The 15,572-nt window shown below is 38.0% G+C and overlaps 1 protein-coding gene across 2 annotated transcripts in view; it reads right to left on the reverse strand.

Moving 5' to 3' along the window:
* The window catches only part of HHAT (hedgehog acyltransferase), a 147,305-nt gene that overhangs the window by 114,255 nt on the left and 17,478 nt on the right, over positions 1–15,572 (reverse strand). For both annotated transcript variants that reach the window (XM_071426730.1, XM_071426738.1), the window contains one exon: positions 14,681–14,831. In XM_071426730.1, the coding sequence (XP_071282831.1) occupies positions 14,681–14,831 (151 nt within the window). The remainder of the gene's footprint in view (positions 1–14,680; positions 14,832–15,572) is intronic.

The following is a 15,572-nucleotide window of genomic DNA, read 5'->3' on the forward strand; positions in this document are numbered from 1 at the left end:
AAAACCTAATTGGTCATTTTGAGTACAACACAGTTTTATTGTGCTTGCTGTGAGCTGCTTTCTAACTGAAAGAGCAAGAGAAATCATCACATAGTTAATGGCATCCTGATAACAGCAGACAGATAATGAGAGCTGCGAAAATTCTAGGAGTTTCACAGGGAAGAAAACTCCACTTGTTCAGCAGGGCAGATAGGAGAGCAACAAATTTCTCACTGAAAAGCTGCCTCGCAACAGAAAAACATCCTGCCAGAAACATGTACCTGGTCATCATTAAATTTTTCATTTCTTGCCTGAAATCATTCCACCTTTTATATTATTGTTATATTACTGTGCAATTAAACTGCATGAAGTGCATCCAGTTATCTTTCTGCATTCCTCCTGCCTGGATACATACTGTTTTGGCTCCCTCTCTTCACTAAAATATTCGGTGTTGTACAGACAGCTTTCTGTACTGGAGCTGGACACAGTCTGTATTTTTAGCTCTGAAAACCTTTTCCTTCTAGGACCAAGCATTCAGAACATTTGTGCTGGGAAGGGGAGAAGAAGAAATTTGCAGAGTTTCAGGAGAGAGCTGTATGCTAAACAGCCACCTTGCACATCTTCAGCCAGGCTGATCTTTTCAAAGTCTCCCAGCTGCTCTCCATGGCAATCACCAAACCTGCTACAGTCTCTGACAGGACACACACACAGAGCTGCTTGTGGACAGGCATGTGGAACATAAAAATATCACTGTTTTTGACAATGAACCAAAAGCCAAAGGATATGGCTTACCAAAAGCAGGAAAAAGTGAATGGTCCTGCTAACTTGAAATATCAGAGCTGAAGGAGATTGGGGTGGACAAAGCTGAGGCAGAGTGGGTTCAGACAGGGAGGGAAACAAGACAGTTTGCTGTAGGTGCCATGACATGCCACCTTTTCCCTCATTTTTCACCCTTTCCAAAACATCATTTAAAAAACATATATACTTATATAAAACATATATCTAAAACACTTGCTATTAGGAAAGTTTTGTAAGTTTATTTCATAGGGGCTTTAGCTATTGGCTGTTTCATGGAAATATTTTTAATAAGTATTAAAAATAAACATGCATAGAACCAATTTATTATAATAAATAACAAGAAGGAAAATTTATCGTAACCTCACTAGATATAATTCAGCATACACAGACAGGGCCCATTATTCCTCAGTTAGATTTTGTACTGATACAGTTCAACAGTCTACCCAAAATCCTGAATTCTAAACAGTGTAAGCAGCCCTTTAAGATGTAACTACACTATGACCAACAGAATTTTGACATTATACAACATTGTCTGAGTGTGCAGTTAGATCTTAAAGACACTTTGAGACTATATCATTGATTAGTTCCAAAAGCAAGAATATCAAGGCTGAACAAGTTCAAATTGTAAATGGGAAAAATGGTTGCATTACTTAAGGCTATGGGTATTGTCCACAGACACCTGGGATAATGAATAGAAACATTGTGCAAGGCAAAAACACTGAAAGAAAAAATCATGGGAGACTGGTTTTGACTAAATATTACTACAGACACTTTTTACTATTTTTCTCTTTCATATTTAAATACATACTGCAGTTAAGTCCACAAGTAAAGAGAAAATAAAGTGAAGCAGCAATGGAAACAGATCTAGTAGATGCAATTAATCCCTCCATTCTTATATAGAAATGTTAAAAAGAGGTAAAAGAGGGTTTGTACAGCAGTGTTAAGGCTGCAACTTGGGGTGAAATAAGTAACTTCATTAAAATAAAAAAAGAGTACAAATAATCACAATTTATTTGCATTAAAAATTTCATAGTGATCCCTTCAACAGAGGACTCCACCCATCAGGCACGGCAGTGTCCCCCACAATCAGCACACAATTAGACCTGCCATATGCACACTGACAGGATTATCTACTGCCTATAAAAGATCCCCATATTTACTTGATATTACAACAAAGTTTATAACCAACTTCACACAACTTGTTAAATCCTGAACTTCTCTGCAAAATACAGGATTTAGCTGGTGGTTCTTGCAATTTAGGGTGCCTCAGTCACATAAGTTTCAGAAATGCCTCAATTATGTAAGTTTCAGAAATGCTATAATGAGTGCAATTTTTCAAAATACATGTTTTCAATGAAGTCTAAAATAACAAGAGAAAGGATATCCTCAACTATACGAGTAAAAAATGATTTACCAGCTCAATTCTCTACACTGCTCAAATGTCAATAGCTATAAAGTATTTCAAATTTTGGAGAAATAAGTAAAATCTAGTTTATCAAAATAGCAATGGTCTTAGAACAAAGCAAAATCTTAACTAGCCAAAGGTACAATAAAAGGGAGATATATTTAACCTCAATTTCATAATCATTATAGACAGTACAGACAATTTGATAGCTATTTTCTTTATAAAAGCATCCCTAATTCTGCTCCTCTGTAGGGCAGTTTTGGATCAGTTCTTACACAACTTTCATGCTTTTCTTAAGCATGGAAGCTCTAGTTTGATACAATTCAATGAAACATTACACATACAATCCCTCATCATCAAACTTGTCTTTTCCCAGTACATCAACTACAGAGATTGGTGACCAATAATATTCATACACTAAACCAACAAAGACCTTTTCCAAAATACAATCTTTGAAAATGTACCTGCAGGAGAAGGATGTATGATTGCAGGCAGAGGTTTCAAAATTATTGCAGATGTGCAGTTTCTGCTCTGAAAGCTAAATGCATTCTACAACAACCTGTCTTCAATCTTCGTTCAGAACAAAGATGATGGAGGAAAAACTTGAAAATTTTAAGCACATAGCATCCAGTGGATTGTTTATAATCCCACTTTCCACAAAGCTGTGCCTTCCTTTAGCTGAAATCTAAATGCTGGTTCCTCAAAAGAAGAATTGTGAGAGCCTCTAGTACACAGCTTTTATATTCAATCAAGTGCACCAGCCTATCATATTTAAGGACTTGCCTAGATGAAAACAGCTACTCATTAGCTGTGTTAGGTACAACAATTTACAATTCCAGCATGATGACTAAAGCACCCCAATCTCACAAGGTCTGATTGTGAGATCTCATTCCCAAGGATTTATAAAGATATAAAAAAATGTAAATACTGAACACAAGATTACAAGAATCAAAGTTAAGCCAGCTACTAGAGCCATATTTTATGAAACCAATTCCAATAATGTCAATTGCCCAACTCTGATTTTGTGCATCCATATTTTTAAGCCATGTGCTGAAGAGAAACCAGTACAGCTTTATCTCCTGTCAGTTCTGGCCCAGGACTGCTGGGCTGCACACTATTCCTGGAAACAAAGTACAGCACAGTGTGCAGCATTATCTGGGAAGTATTTGGCTAACCATGGACTTCAGAAAGGTGTTCTGCAAGCAGTCAGTACATCAGCACTCAAAATCAGATAGTGGACTGGTTCTTACTTTGGGCCCTACTTTCAGAGGAGTAAAGCTATGTAAATAGTTTGCCATTTGTAAAAAAAAATAAAAAAATATATAGTAACATAGATGGAGACAGGCAACAGTGACACTGTGCACCCAGAGACTGCATTGCATTGCAGACAGAAATATCCCAGACACCTTAAAAACAGTCATGTTGCCACTGAACATAAACAATTCTGAATGCAGAAAGGAATGGTGTAATTTCTATAAGCGGGAGAGGATCAAACAATATAATTACACTTAAATCTCTTCAAATCAGCCTGGTTGCCACTTATGGCAGTGATGAAATCCAACAAATGGGTTATTTATTATGGCTTCAGTACTCTGGGTATTCAACATCTCTTTAAAAAAGCATTGTAGGCGCTGCAATGCTTCAACAATGGTTCTTGGCCCTTTCTTTAAAATGTGGCTGAACTTGACACTAGGAAGTCAAAGTCATTCCCATACCTTCAGAGTAGCCTGTCCTACTGAACTGCAGAATTGGTTGCAAGACTAGCATTTCCATAAGCTGTCTTTGCAAATAAATGTAGCATTTAGCCAGTGAGCTGCTGAGCAAGAGTCTCTCCCACACCAGAATATTTTGCACTGGAGACTGAGGAGTCTGAATGACAGCTGCCTTCACTGACACAGCACTCAAGTTGCTTCATTGCCCCTGTTTTTTAGCAGCCCCTTACAGCAGGGATGCCCAAAAGACTCTGTAAAAAGAATTAGCTTTTTTACAAGAGCTACTTTTCTGGATTCTCCTAAATCTGCTCATGCTTTTTCCAATGCTGCCTGTGGCAACCTTCCCAGCAGGCAATGCCTTAAAGATGAGTGCTTCCAAATTTCAAATAATTACAAGCATCCAATGTGAATCTGGAGCAATTTCAGAGTCTTGTCTGAAGAGTTAGATTATTACCAGGAGAGCAGATACTGAAGTCTATATGCAGGTTTTGTAAGTGCTATTATTTAATGTCTCAATGAGCTATAAAACTCTGCTAAAGCAAATCCCCTGGCGGGGGTACAGTCTACCAAACAGAACAAGTATTTTTCAAGCAGTGACTGCCACCAATTGATTCACCATCACCTTGATTATTAAATAAACATCTGGGAAAGCCATCTGTATTTTTAAAAGACACTTTTGCCTGTCCATGGCTTGAGTTCATTCAGTTTTCTGCAAGTTTGCTATGAATGTGTAGGTTTCAGGTAAAGCTTGTTTCTTCAGTGACGAGCAGCACAATTCCTCTTCTAAATAACATAACTGCCTTCATACATGAATACACTATTTAGAAAGCTGATGTACAACTTCAAATAGAAAAACAACAATTAAATTGTCACAGAAGATTTTTCAGGAGAGAGAAACAGAGTAAGCAAACTGAAAATATTCACTTAAACTGTGAATACTGTGTAGAGTGTTAGTTTTTAAAATGAAGACAGAGATGCCTGATGAAAAACACAACCCAGTCCAATACAACTATCGGTTTGGATTTATCTGTTACCTAAATTATAGAATACACTTTTGGACACCAAGCCTTTAAAGTCACATTTTAAATTTTTTCTGGGGACTCTTTTGCCACATACAAGGACGTTTTTGGAGCTCTCATTTTTGCGATCAGCCTTTCAATTTGTGCAAGACACTTGGTGAATTCCACCCACATACAGATTTTAGTCTGCCCACTGATACGGCATTGAAATTAGGAACAAATGCATATATGGAACTCTTTTGGCATTCCAAACATTCTTCAATCCTACAATTTCCCATGCATCTCCACTCTTACCATGCAACTTAGAAAAAACCAATTCATAGCTCAATCCAATGATAAGATTCCTGTTTAAGAGAATGTTCTTGTAAACATCAAGATCTTAAGAACTTGGTAAGGCTAGATCTCAAGCTTCAATGGACCCTTTTGTTTGCAAGCTTTGACTTTAACCATCTTCAATGCAGTAAACTAGCAGCACTTTCCTTTTATTTCAATGTAAAAATGCACCTAAGAGTAAAAATAAAAATCTATGCAATTTGAAAGAGAAAATATGAAGACTTTCAAATGGTTCCATATCATATCTTTGACAAACAATTTCTTGTTACAGCAATAATAAGCGGAACTTGTGTATACATGAAGATACCTTTATCATTCTCTGACACTCGCTTAAGGACCCTGGAATTTTAACACTTCATGCTTAGATAAAACACTTTGAATCCCTGTTGTGCTTCCTTCTGGAATGATTCAGCAGTATACCAACTTGCCTTTTGGTTTCCTCCATTATTAAAATAACCAAAGCTCCCGCTGTTTTGTGCCTGTGCTGGATGCCTCCACACAGAGGTTCCTGGTCAGTGCTGTAAGTGCTCTGTAGCACCAATATGGCAAATGCACCAACATTCACATTACTTCACAGAAACAGTTCTCTATATACGTCTGATCACTTTAAGGAAAAGCCCTAAACATTTTATTTGGGAAGTATTTACTGCATAGCGCCACAGGGAGAAGTTAGGGCTTCTTGTACCCAGGAGAACGGTGGAAATCCACGGTGAAATACTGACACCATCAAAATGAGCACAAAACCCTCACTGATTTCAAGGGAAGCAGAAATACACCTGGACTGACTCTGGACAGTCTGTATAATGCAGAATACAGTCCAATTTCAGTGTGCATTTTGTTAGATACACTTTCATCTCCAAGTAGAAGCTATTAGTAAGTCTCAAAGCTTCATCTGCACAGTTTTGCTTATTAGCTGGGAACTCAGGCTGGAGACCTGCATAGTAAAATTAACCTCCAGTAAGACACCCACAAGGAGAAAGCTCTTCTGAGGACCACAGAGAAACACTTCACAATGCTAGCGGCCTCCAGCCTACAAATTGAATTCATGACCTAATATGTTTTGTTGTTTCATTTCAGTTTAAATGCAGAACTTGTATTATATCAGAAAGCCTGAGGAAAGTTGTAATGATTCTAGGCAGTGACTCCTCCTCACCCCTGTAATCTCCTGGACAGAAAGAGAAGCAGCATGTTCAGCAGGCATCAGCCATTGGCAGTGTGTATGTAAATTGCACACAAGTCTGCCTGCTTGGGAGGCTTTAAAATAACAAATTGGTTCTGTTTCTCACATATCCAATCACTGGATCTTGGTGATACAGCTCAGCAAACACTTTTTTAAAAAGCGAAGTCTCATTTGTATTCTGTTAATATCTCCTAAAGCCCTTCAGAAGAAATATTACTTTAATTTTATACCTTCCCCAATTCTTCAAAAGCCTGTAGTAGCTCATGGAGAGTGGATGAAACCTAATGCCCATTAGTGGCAAACTCCCATAGGGGAAGTTCTCCCTCAGTCTTTGTCACATAAGACTCCTGCACTGCAGCGTGATCATCCAATTACTGTGAGATCTCCATCCTTACTGCAAACACAGCAAACAAGTTTATTAACAGCCATTACTCATTTTCTACAGAAGTTGTGAGCAGGCAGAGTGCTGCTTGCCAAATGTGAGCAGCAGTAATAGTTTATATCTACACAGAGCTCATATCAAATACAGTGAGCAATGGGCTTCACAGGTGAAAAGACGTAGGTGGGTTTAGCTTGATTGTTAAAAAACCCAGCAATTTCAAATTACAGTGACAATGGAGTCATTAGACAAATAAATTCCCAATAATTATGTAATTTAGATCCAAGAAGGATTAGGGTGCCTTATTACTCACTTCCTTTTACACTCCAGAGTAACAGATTTCTTTTTCTCTATTGAAGAGATTTAAGGAGCCTTTCAAAGCTTTGATGAAACCAGCAAATTGAACTGTACAGTACAGCAGGTAACTGCAGTATGCACTAATTTAGCTGACATTGAAAGCATTTAAATCTTCTGTCTTCATCAGTGAGAGAGAGAATGGCTAACAAGTCCAAAACTTTCATATATTCAGGTGACATCTTAGCTGGAAACATCACAGATCAACATTCAGCTTTAAGCATCACCACGGTTAACAAAAAATACAGTAAATCAGGGAGACTTATTTTTAAACTTTAAAACAAGTTATTCCACAATTAAAGATATGCACTAATTCTGCAACTAAATAGCCAAGTTTTTGGCAAGAAGTTGAAGTTATTCAGATAACATTCAGATATTGGTAAGCAGGTGCAATATTTAACTAACTATAATGTTAGTTATAGCTCCACAGCCTAAGGAGAGCTTTCCTTGACTCCAGCTGTCTGTGCACACTGTGATTGTGGATTTAACACCAAATCATTCTGCTTAGGAATACCACAGGAGTTGTAGAGGGCAAGAACATACAGGGAGACCTGCCTTACATTCAACTTTATGTATCAAGAGAAGGAAGAAAGCACTTTCCCTCCCAAGATTCACACTCAGCATCCTCAAAGACCATGTTAAATCTTCTCAAGAATAAAAACTTAATATTCTTTAAGTGTTTTAAAGCACATCACCTACCTCTCTAGGCACAAAAGCTTTCCATGACACAACTGGTCTTCTGCATGTTATTTTTACTACTGATTTGGGATCTGATCCAGTACACTTGTACAGACAGGACAAGAAACCTAATCCTATGACTTCACAGTGTTGAAGTCTGTTAAAGTATGTGGGCTTCTGCACATTTTGGCAATAATCTTAATTTCAATAAAATTCTCCTTTACTCATGAGCACTAGGCTATTGCAACACTATGGGCATAACTGTATTTAGTCCAAATACCCTTTTAAATAATCTTTTTTATATTTAAGATATCACCTCCAAAACACAGTAGGGAAAATATGCATTTTGACTTTGGAATAGAAATGTTGCAGCATTAATATTTTTAAGTCTAAAACCAGTGAGAACCTAGGTAAAAGACATTTATTCTACCTGATACACTGTCTACAACATACTGGACAACCTCCTTCTTTGAAAATATCAAAGGGTAAAAATGTACCAGAAGACACAATCCTCAACTCTAGAGGAAAGGGAAACATGCATAAGCATGTCCTTCCTTTTCTTGTCTCTCCATCCCAGCTGCTCAGTACTTCCCATCACGAACACGGAGTAGAGTGCTTTCAAAAACATAGCTGTCTAGAATTGTAGGACAAATACAAAACAAACCACCTGGAAAATACCTCATCCTCTTAAAGCTGACTGGTAGGCCTCCCACAGCACTGAAAATTAGATTCTGTGGTCATAGTACAAGTAGGCTTGTCCTGGCTCTAATCCCCAGACTGACCCTGTCCCCAGGCACAGAACCTCAGAGGAAGTCTTCCTACAGCTTTGGAAAGCAGCTGCTGCAACCCCTTCCACAGCAGGGTGGGCAACAGGTGTGAGCCACAGATCTGGATGTGCCATTCCAATTTCTACAGGCTTTGGGTGATTCATGCTGAATCCCTCCTTCCATCTGCCATGGAGATGTGGAGTTTCTTTTCACTGCCTCTTTCTCCTTCCCTCATGCAAATTTTTCAAGGCTTGATAACTTAACTACTCCTGAGGATACCTGCAATGTAAAGAAGTTTAACCTATCATCCTTCCTTTCTGCCCTACAATTACCTCCAAATGACAGGTTGCACAACAGCAATTTGCTGTTATTACTAACATGTAATCAGAGAACTAAACTCATAGGAAGGAAGAGTTTAGGGAGCAAAATCTGCTATCTCCTATTTCAGACCATCCATCAGCCTATCCAGAAACACCACAACAAAAGAGCACTACAAGACCCAAACAGAAAGAGTGAACCTTTCACCATTTGTTAGAGTACAAGCCCCTAAACACACAAAGGCACATTACTCTGAGCCCAGAGGCAAGGATGTCATCCTGACTACACAGATCTGCAGCACAGCTACAGTTGCTATTGTTACACACAATTATGTTTGTGTTAACTTGTGCCAAACATTGGCTATTTGGGAATTTAAGGAGGCAAGCTTTCCAAGTCAAGCCCTGACAGAAACTCCAATTCTGATCTTATTTAAATTACTTTAATGGTATTTAACAAAGCCTTTCAGCATCTTTTTTGTTTTGATATACTTAACAAGCTAATTCCCAAGATTATTTATTGCACTACTAAAAATCAGAAGCCCAAGACCAGAAAGTACATGTCAAACTGGTTGAGACAATAAGAAGCATAGATGAAAAAGCACTCAAGTAATTACTTTACCTCTACAGGTCAGGAAGTCCATTTTCCTTTCTTAAATATCTATTTCAGTCCTCACCATAAACTAATAGGCAATTGAACAACACTATCAGGAGTTTAAGCCAGAAATAAAAGACAGTTTTTGCAGCCTATTCATCATTCTGGAATTACTGCATGTGGTCACAGTGATCTCTTGTGTTCACACTCACACATAAGTGTCAGACTTGCCTTTTCCCAGAAAAATCCAAGAAAACCCAGGGAAAAAACCCTGGCAATGTCCTTTTTGACAGACATACAAGGAATTGTTTCCAGAAGGAGGAAAGTTTCAGGATCAATGGTAAAAGTAGGCAAAAAGTACCAGGATGAGGAAGAAACAAAAGCAAATACATTTACATTTTTATCTGTAGATCTATTTTTATATGACATTATTATAGCCCAGAAAGTGATAAGACCACAGCAGACTGTAATCCATAATTTGAAGCAATTCACTGAGACCTTGCACAAAGACCACTTTTTTTCAGGTCATATGAATAATCTTAAGCAGTAACAAGGCCAGTAAACTAAACTAAATGGCAGACAATTTCAATGGCAAATCATAACCCAGATGCCATTTTTGGATGTTACTAAAACATCACTGACATAAATTTAACTTGCTTGTATAGAACTGTGTGTGTCTATACATGCCAAATACAGCCCTCCTAGTCCACCCCTTAGGCATGCAAGAAAATCAGGGGCTGCCTAATGTCAGGCTCTTGTCTGTCAAGAATCAGGATGTTAAACACAGAGTAGAATCTAAAACCTAAAGCATGGTAGTTGAAAATGACCTGATCTTTATCACTGCATTTTTTATTTTCCTCTGGCAGCATTCTTCAACTTCATTTTCTTTAATCTAGAGGAAATACTGTTTACAGTGAAATCTATGTTTCATATGCTACTTCTGCCTGCCTTCTTGAAAAGCCTCTACTCTTGCTGAGACTAACCTATATTAAACATGCATCAAGTTTTAGCATACTTCATCCCCAACACATTTGTCTCCAAACTATTTTGGGATATTTGAGAATGACAAGATTTCAAGGTGGAAAGACAGAAGAAGTAATGGAATCACAGAATTGTTGGGGTTGTAAGGGGCCTTTAAAAATAATCTAGTTGCAATGCCCCTGACACATGTAAGAACAACTCTCACTAGATCAGGCTGATCAGGACTCCATCCAACCTGGCCTTGAACACTTCCAGGGACAGGGCATCCACAGCTTCTCTGGGCAACATATTCCAATGCCTCACCACCATCTCACTAAAGAATTGCTTATTACAATCTAATCTAAACCCCTCCTCTTTCACTTTAAAACCATTTCCCCTTGCCTATCACTACCTGCCTGCATAAAAAGGTCACTCTCCCTCTTTTTAATAAGCCCCCTTTAGGTACTGGAAGGTTGCAATGAGGTTTCCCTGGAGCTTTTGCTTCTCCAGGGTGAACCCAACTCTCTCAAACCATCTGCATAGGCAAGGTGCTCCAGCCCTGGAACATCATCAAGGTGTTGTGCTTCTGCATATTTCAAATCAGTCTGTGACTAGAAATAACTGTGGGGTTTATGTCATGCTGCTCCCACAGCATGGCAAAACATATCTAACTAATGTGTCCAACATTTTTGTTGCAGAGTCATACCCTGTAACAGTATGAAAAAAATAAAAAATGGAAGCATGATTATTTTTCCATGAACAACAGCCAACTGTTGTCCTAATTTACAAACTGACAAGTTCCTCTATGGAATACATTGCCAAGATAATTTACCAATATGTCAAATTTTATATAGGATTTAGTTATATACTATCTTTTGTTTCTGTAGTTTCCAAACCATTACTCCTCCACTAGGATATTTTTCCATATTTCAATTTGTAAGTTTCAGCAGTAACACAACTACTTCTAGTTGCAGTACACAATTCATTCCCACCACCTGAGAAATTGTATGGCAAGCATCAGCCTTGACTAATTCTTTTAAGGCACAAGTTTCCAACAACATTGGTTCTTCTCCCACAATTCATTACCTTGCTTTTAACCCTGATAACAAAAACTAAGTTTTAATTCATCATGGCTTAAGGTAAAGCAGACATTAAAAACTAAGACTGCATGCCACTGAACTGTTATCCTCTCTGGAAATCAGGAGCTCAGAGACTCCTTTTCACAGCTATAATAAAGCTTTGAATAGCAGTGTATTTATCATGCATTTATTACCTATGCAGCTGCATATTTAGCTAGCTAATGATATCCAGGTGAAATGAAACCAGAGTAACACATTCAACACCTGTATTTGTCTTGAGGCAGCAAACAAGACTGATAATTTTTTGACTCTAGAGATTGTCCTGATTAAATGTGAATTAGGGAGAACCTATCATAGGCTTGATAACTTTTTTAATTAAAGTCTTTTATTTTAGGTTTGAGTGAACACTATTTGGTTTATTGTTTAGTACCATAGAGAGGCAGACTACTTGATTTGGTTTTTTAACACCTGCTTTGCTTTTCAGCTCTAGAGAAACTTTAGACACCTTTAGACACACTGTGGTATCTTTCTTACCTTCCTGACTGAAAGCTCTTCCACGTGCTGTATCACAGTGAATTATGTCAGCATGTACTGACTAGAAGTGACACAGGTCTGGACAGATGGCATCAAAAGCTTTGTTGTTATGCACAAAGGACACCAGGTGGTGGTGCAAGGCTCCTTAGTAGCATATTTGTGACATTCACGTTGTCTCTCTCTCCAGGCTACCTTCTCTCCTTCAAAATGTGCACTGCTAAAAGCTTTGAGACAAAAATTGTAATACTGGGCTTGGAAAGTCCAGCCTACATGTTCCTGACAGTATTCTCAAGTGGATACCAGCAAGAAGGGGAAGAGTAAGCCAAGCATGCACAAGCACTTTTTCCTGAGCAGTGTCCCTGATGCCAGACAGAAGGTAAGAGTGGTCAAACTCCAAGTCATTTGGATTATTCCAATCCACTCCATGTCCCAGCCTGGCCCTAAGAAGTCTTTAATAAGCTTTACCAGACTACTATTTAATGAAAACAGTCTGGTAGAAATCTCACACTGCCAGATTAAAACAGACATGGCATTCTTAATATTTAAATTTGACACACTCTGATAAAGTTGTCAGGAACATTTCTGTTAAAGTCTTGTATTTACAAACTATCAAAATGCATTTAGAACTTTAGGGAAACAGTGTCATGGTTAACAAGGTTTCACAACGTAAGCCATTTACTTTCCCCTTTTTTCATAGTTTTATGCTAAACTCATAATTTGCAAACTTTTGTCCTTTTCAGTCATACAGTTCAGAAACAAGGGCTATTCCTACTTCTAACACAACACTCCTATACAAGATACTGATGCACCACATCAGACTGCAAAGCCTCTGGGTGGAGTGTTTGAAGAGTTTAACTGTAAAGGCATAAGGACATCATCATTCAGGGCATTCACAAAGCTCCTTATTTATTTGAGAATGTCCCATAACACAGCAGCCACAGAAAAATCTACTACTAAAGAACTTTGAGGGCAAGAAATCAAGCCAGGTATATATTAACTGACGTTTTTCAACATGCAAAGCAAACAAATTCAATCTGTGAAATAATTTTATTACTTATGGCAATGAATTCTTGATAGAAATTAAATAATCTGGCAAAAGATTAATATCAGCACCTGACACTTATTCCTTCTGTAAAGAAAGGCTTTCTACTTAGATATTAGTTTCAATTTTTGTACAAGAGTAATGAATATCTTAAGGAATGTCCAGTTTTTTTACTGTGATACACCACACACATTTGCAGGTGCAGAGCACCTTTTCATGGCTGTTATAACTACCTGGCACAGTATTAGGATTTGTGCTGAAATTCACTTGGCACCTCCAGTGCAACACACAGATTCCCTGGAATAAGAACTGACAAAGGGGAAAAATTGCTGCTGTTTGCAACTCTGCCTACAAGTGCCAGGAGGCCAAGAAATGCTGTTCTCATGAGAGTGCCTGGTAAAAATGACAGATTTCTATATTAACTCTGTAGGTCATAAGTTCAGTGCAAACTCTGAAAGAGCATTTAAACCAAAGCAGTTGTTAGTAGCTGAAATAATTTTTAATAATTCATCTGTTTTCTGCACTCTTCCTGCTGCATTTCTTTGAATACTTCAGATCTACACATGCCAACTATTATAAACTATAAAGCCTTCTTGTTACAACTAGCTTCAAGCTGAAAACAAAATTAAAATCTCATCCAATAAAACTCTGATAACAGCAGGCCCACTGTTTTAATGACTAAAATTAAAAGCTTTATTCATATTGCAGAGCAGTCAGAGACAAGATGGAGTAAGCACTGTTCTGACAGGCTCTGCACTAACACAACAGGAGAGAAGCCTCTGCACTAAAAGACAGACAAGTCTAAATCATTAGGGGATTGTTTTTAGAAGTATGGGGCACAGAGCCCCAGAGCCTGAAGGAATATTGGCTAGTGCAGAGGAAAATAAGGGAGGAGAGAAGTCAAGTGAATCCACTCTTACACAGAAGGTAAACATTAAGCAGAATCCACCTAGGAGACAGTTTTTGGTGAAAATATTTCAGTGAACACTGATTTAAAGCAAACATAAGATAAAAAATTCATAGGTTTCTGAAAAAAATATTGTGCTGGAACTCCTGTAAAAGCAAAGCAGATCCAGAAATCCATCCTACTTTATAAACAAGTATAATTTTCATGGTACTTTTAATATATTCAAGACTTCCTCTACCATATGACTCTACATGTTAAAATATTATAACTACAGCTTTCCTCATGTGATTAACCAAGCATTTATTTTCAGTCTTTGGAAGGATGGAGTTTAAATGCAGACTGAAAAAAAAATCATTTAATAGATAACTGGAAAAAAATTACTATATTAACGAGATAGGCTGAGTCTAACTCTAGTAATTAAAAGGATGAAAATGCTGAAATGGGTACTTGCCCTTATCCCTCCACAGTGTGAAAAAAGTAACCATCAAGTTGAAGTCCATTTAAAAAGCACTAAAGATGAAAAATAGGGATGAGAGAAAAAGCACAAGGACAGGAAAGCAAACACATATGTGAGTCTGAACATGCATGCTCTTACTGACTGCCATGTATCAGTAACAAACTGCCTGAAAAGCAGCAATGACTAACCTCCACATTTTAGTGAAACTGTGCATCAGGCTCACACAGCAAGGCAGAGCTGGAGGCTTGAGTCCATCCATTTGAAGGAGAAGGCCAGGAACACCATACAGAACCAGATATTTCACATAAAAAAAAAGTACTTGAGCTAACGCCAGGCCACCTAAAAGAAAAAAAAACAACAAAGCATACAGTAAAGGCCACCTAAAAGAAAAAAAACAACAAATTTGCATACAGTAAACAAGTCCTGAAACATTTAAAAAACCTGTTAATACTGATGATCTCCAAACAGCAATTGTTCTAAGAACTAAGGCAAGCACCATTTCTTGATAGGATACATAACATTTGTCTCTTCACAAGAGACACAGCACACAAACCCATGCATTTAGGGTATTAGGCACATATACAAAATGGTACCCTCATTCCAGCATGAAGGCACAAATATGCATCTGCACTTCCAGTCTCCAAAATCTCTGGACTGTGGGTGTTGACTGCTATGAAAAAAAAAACAAACAACTGACTTATGTCGAGCTAAAAATCAGAATATACCAATATAAGCAATGAACATTTACCACAGGGACAGTAAATTTATCTTTGCAAAAAAAACCCCAACCAACCACTCTACACTTATTGCTCCAGAAGAGCCATAACCAGTGGTTATAGCTGCACGTTATCCTGACATCCCCACGAACACTCCATCCCCTGCTAGACTGAGTCCCCAGAAAATAACCCCTGCTGATGCCTTGTGAAGGCTGACCTGGAACAGGGGCTAGACAGATTTAAAGAATAAAGAAGTATTTATGAAAAGGCCTCAATGGATACACCTTGGGCAGTACAAGAGCCCAGCCATGGCTACACCCAAGATGGACCCAAAATGGTCACAAAATGGACAACCAGTCACAAG

This window comes from Agelaius tricolor, unplaced genomic scaffold, assembly GCF_023055355.1.
Source record: "Agelaius tricolor isolate 1412-34295 unplaced genomic scaffold, bAgeTri1.0.p SCAF_1, whole genome shotgun sequence".
Taxonomy (NCBI): Eukaryota; Metazoa; Chordata; class Aves; order Passeriformes; family Icteridae; genus Agelaius; species Agelaius tricolor.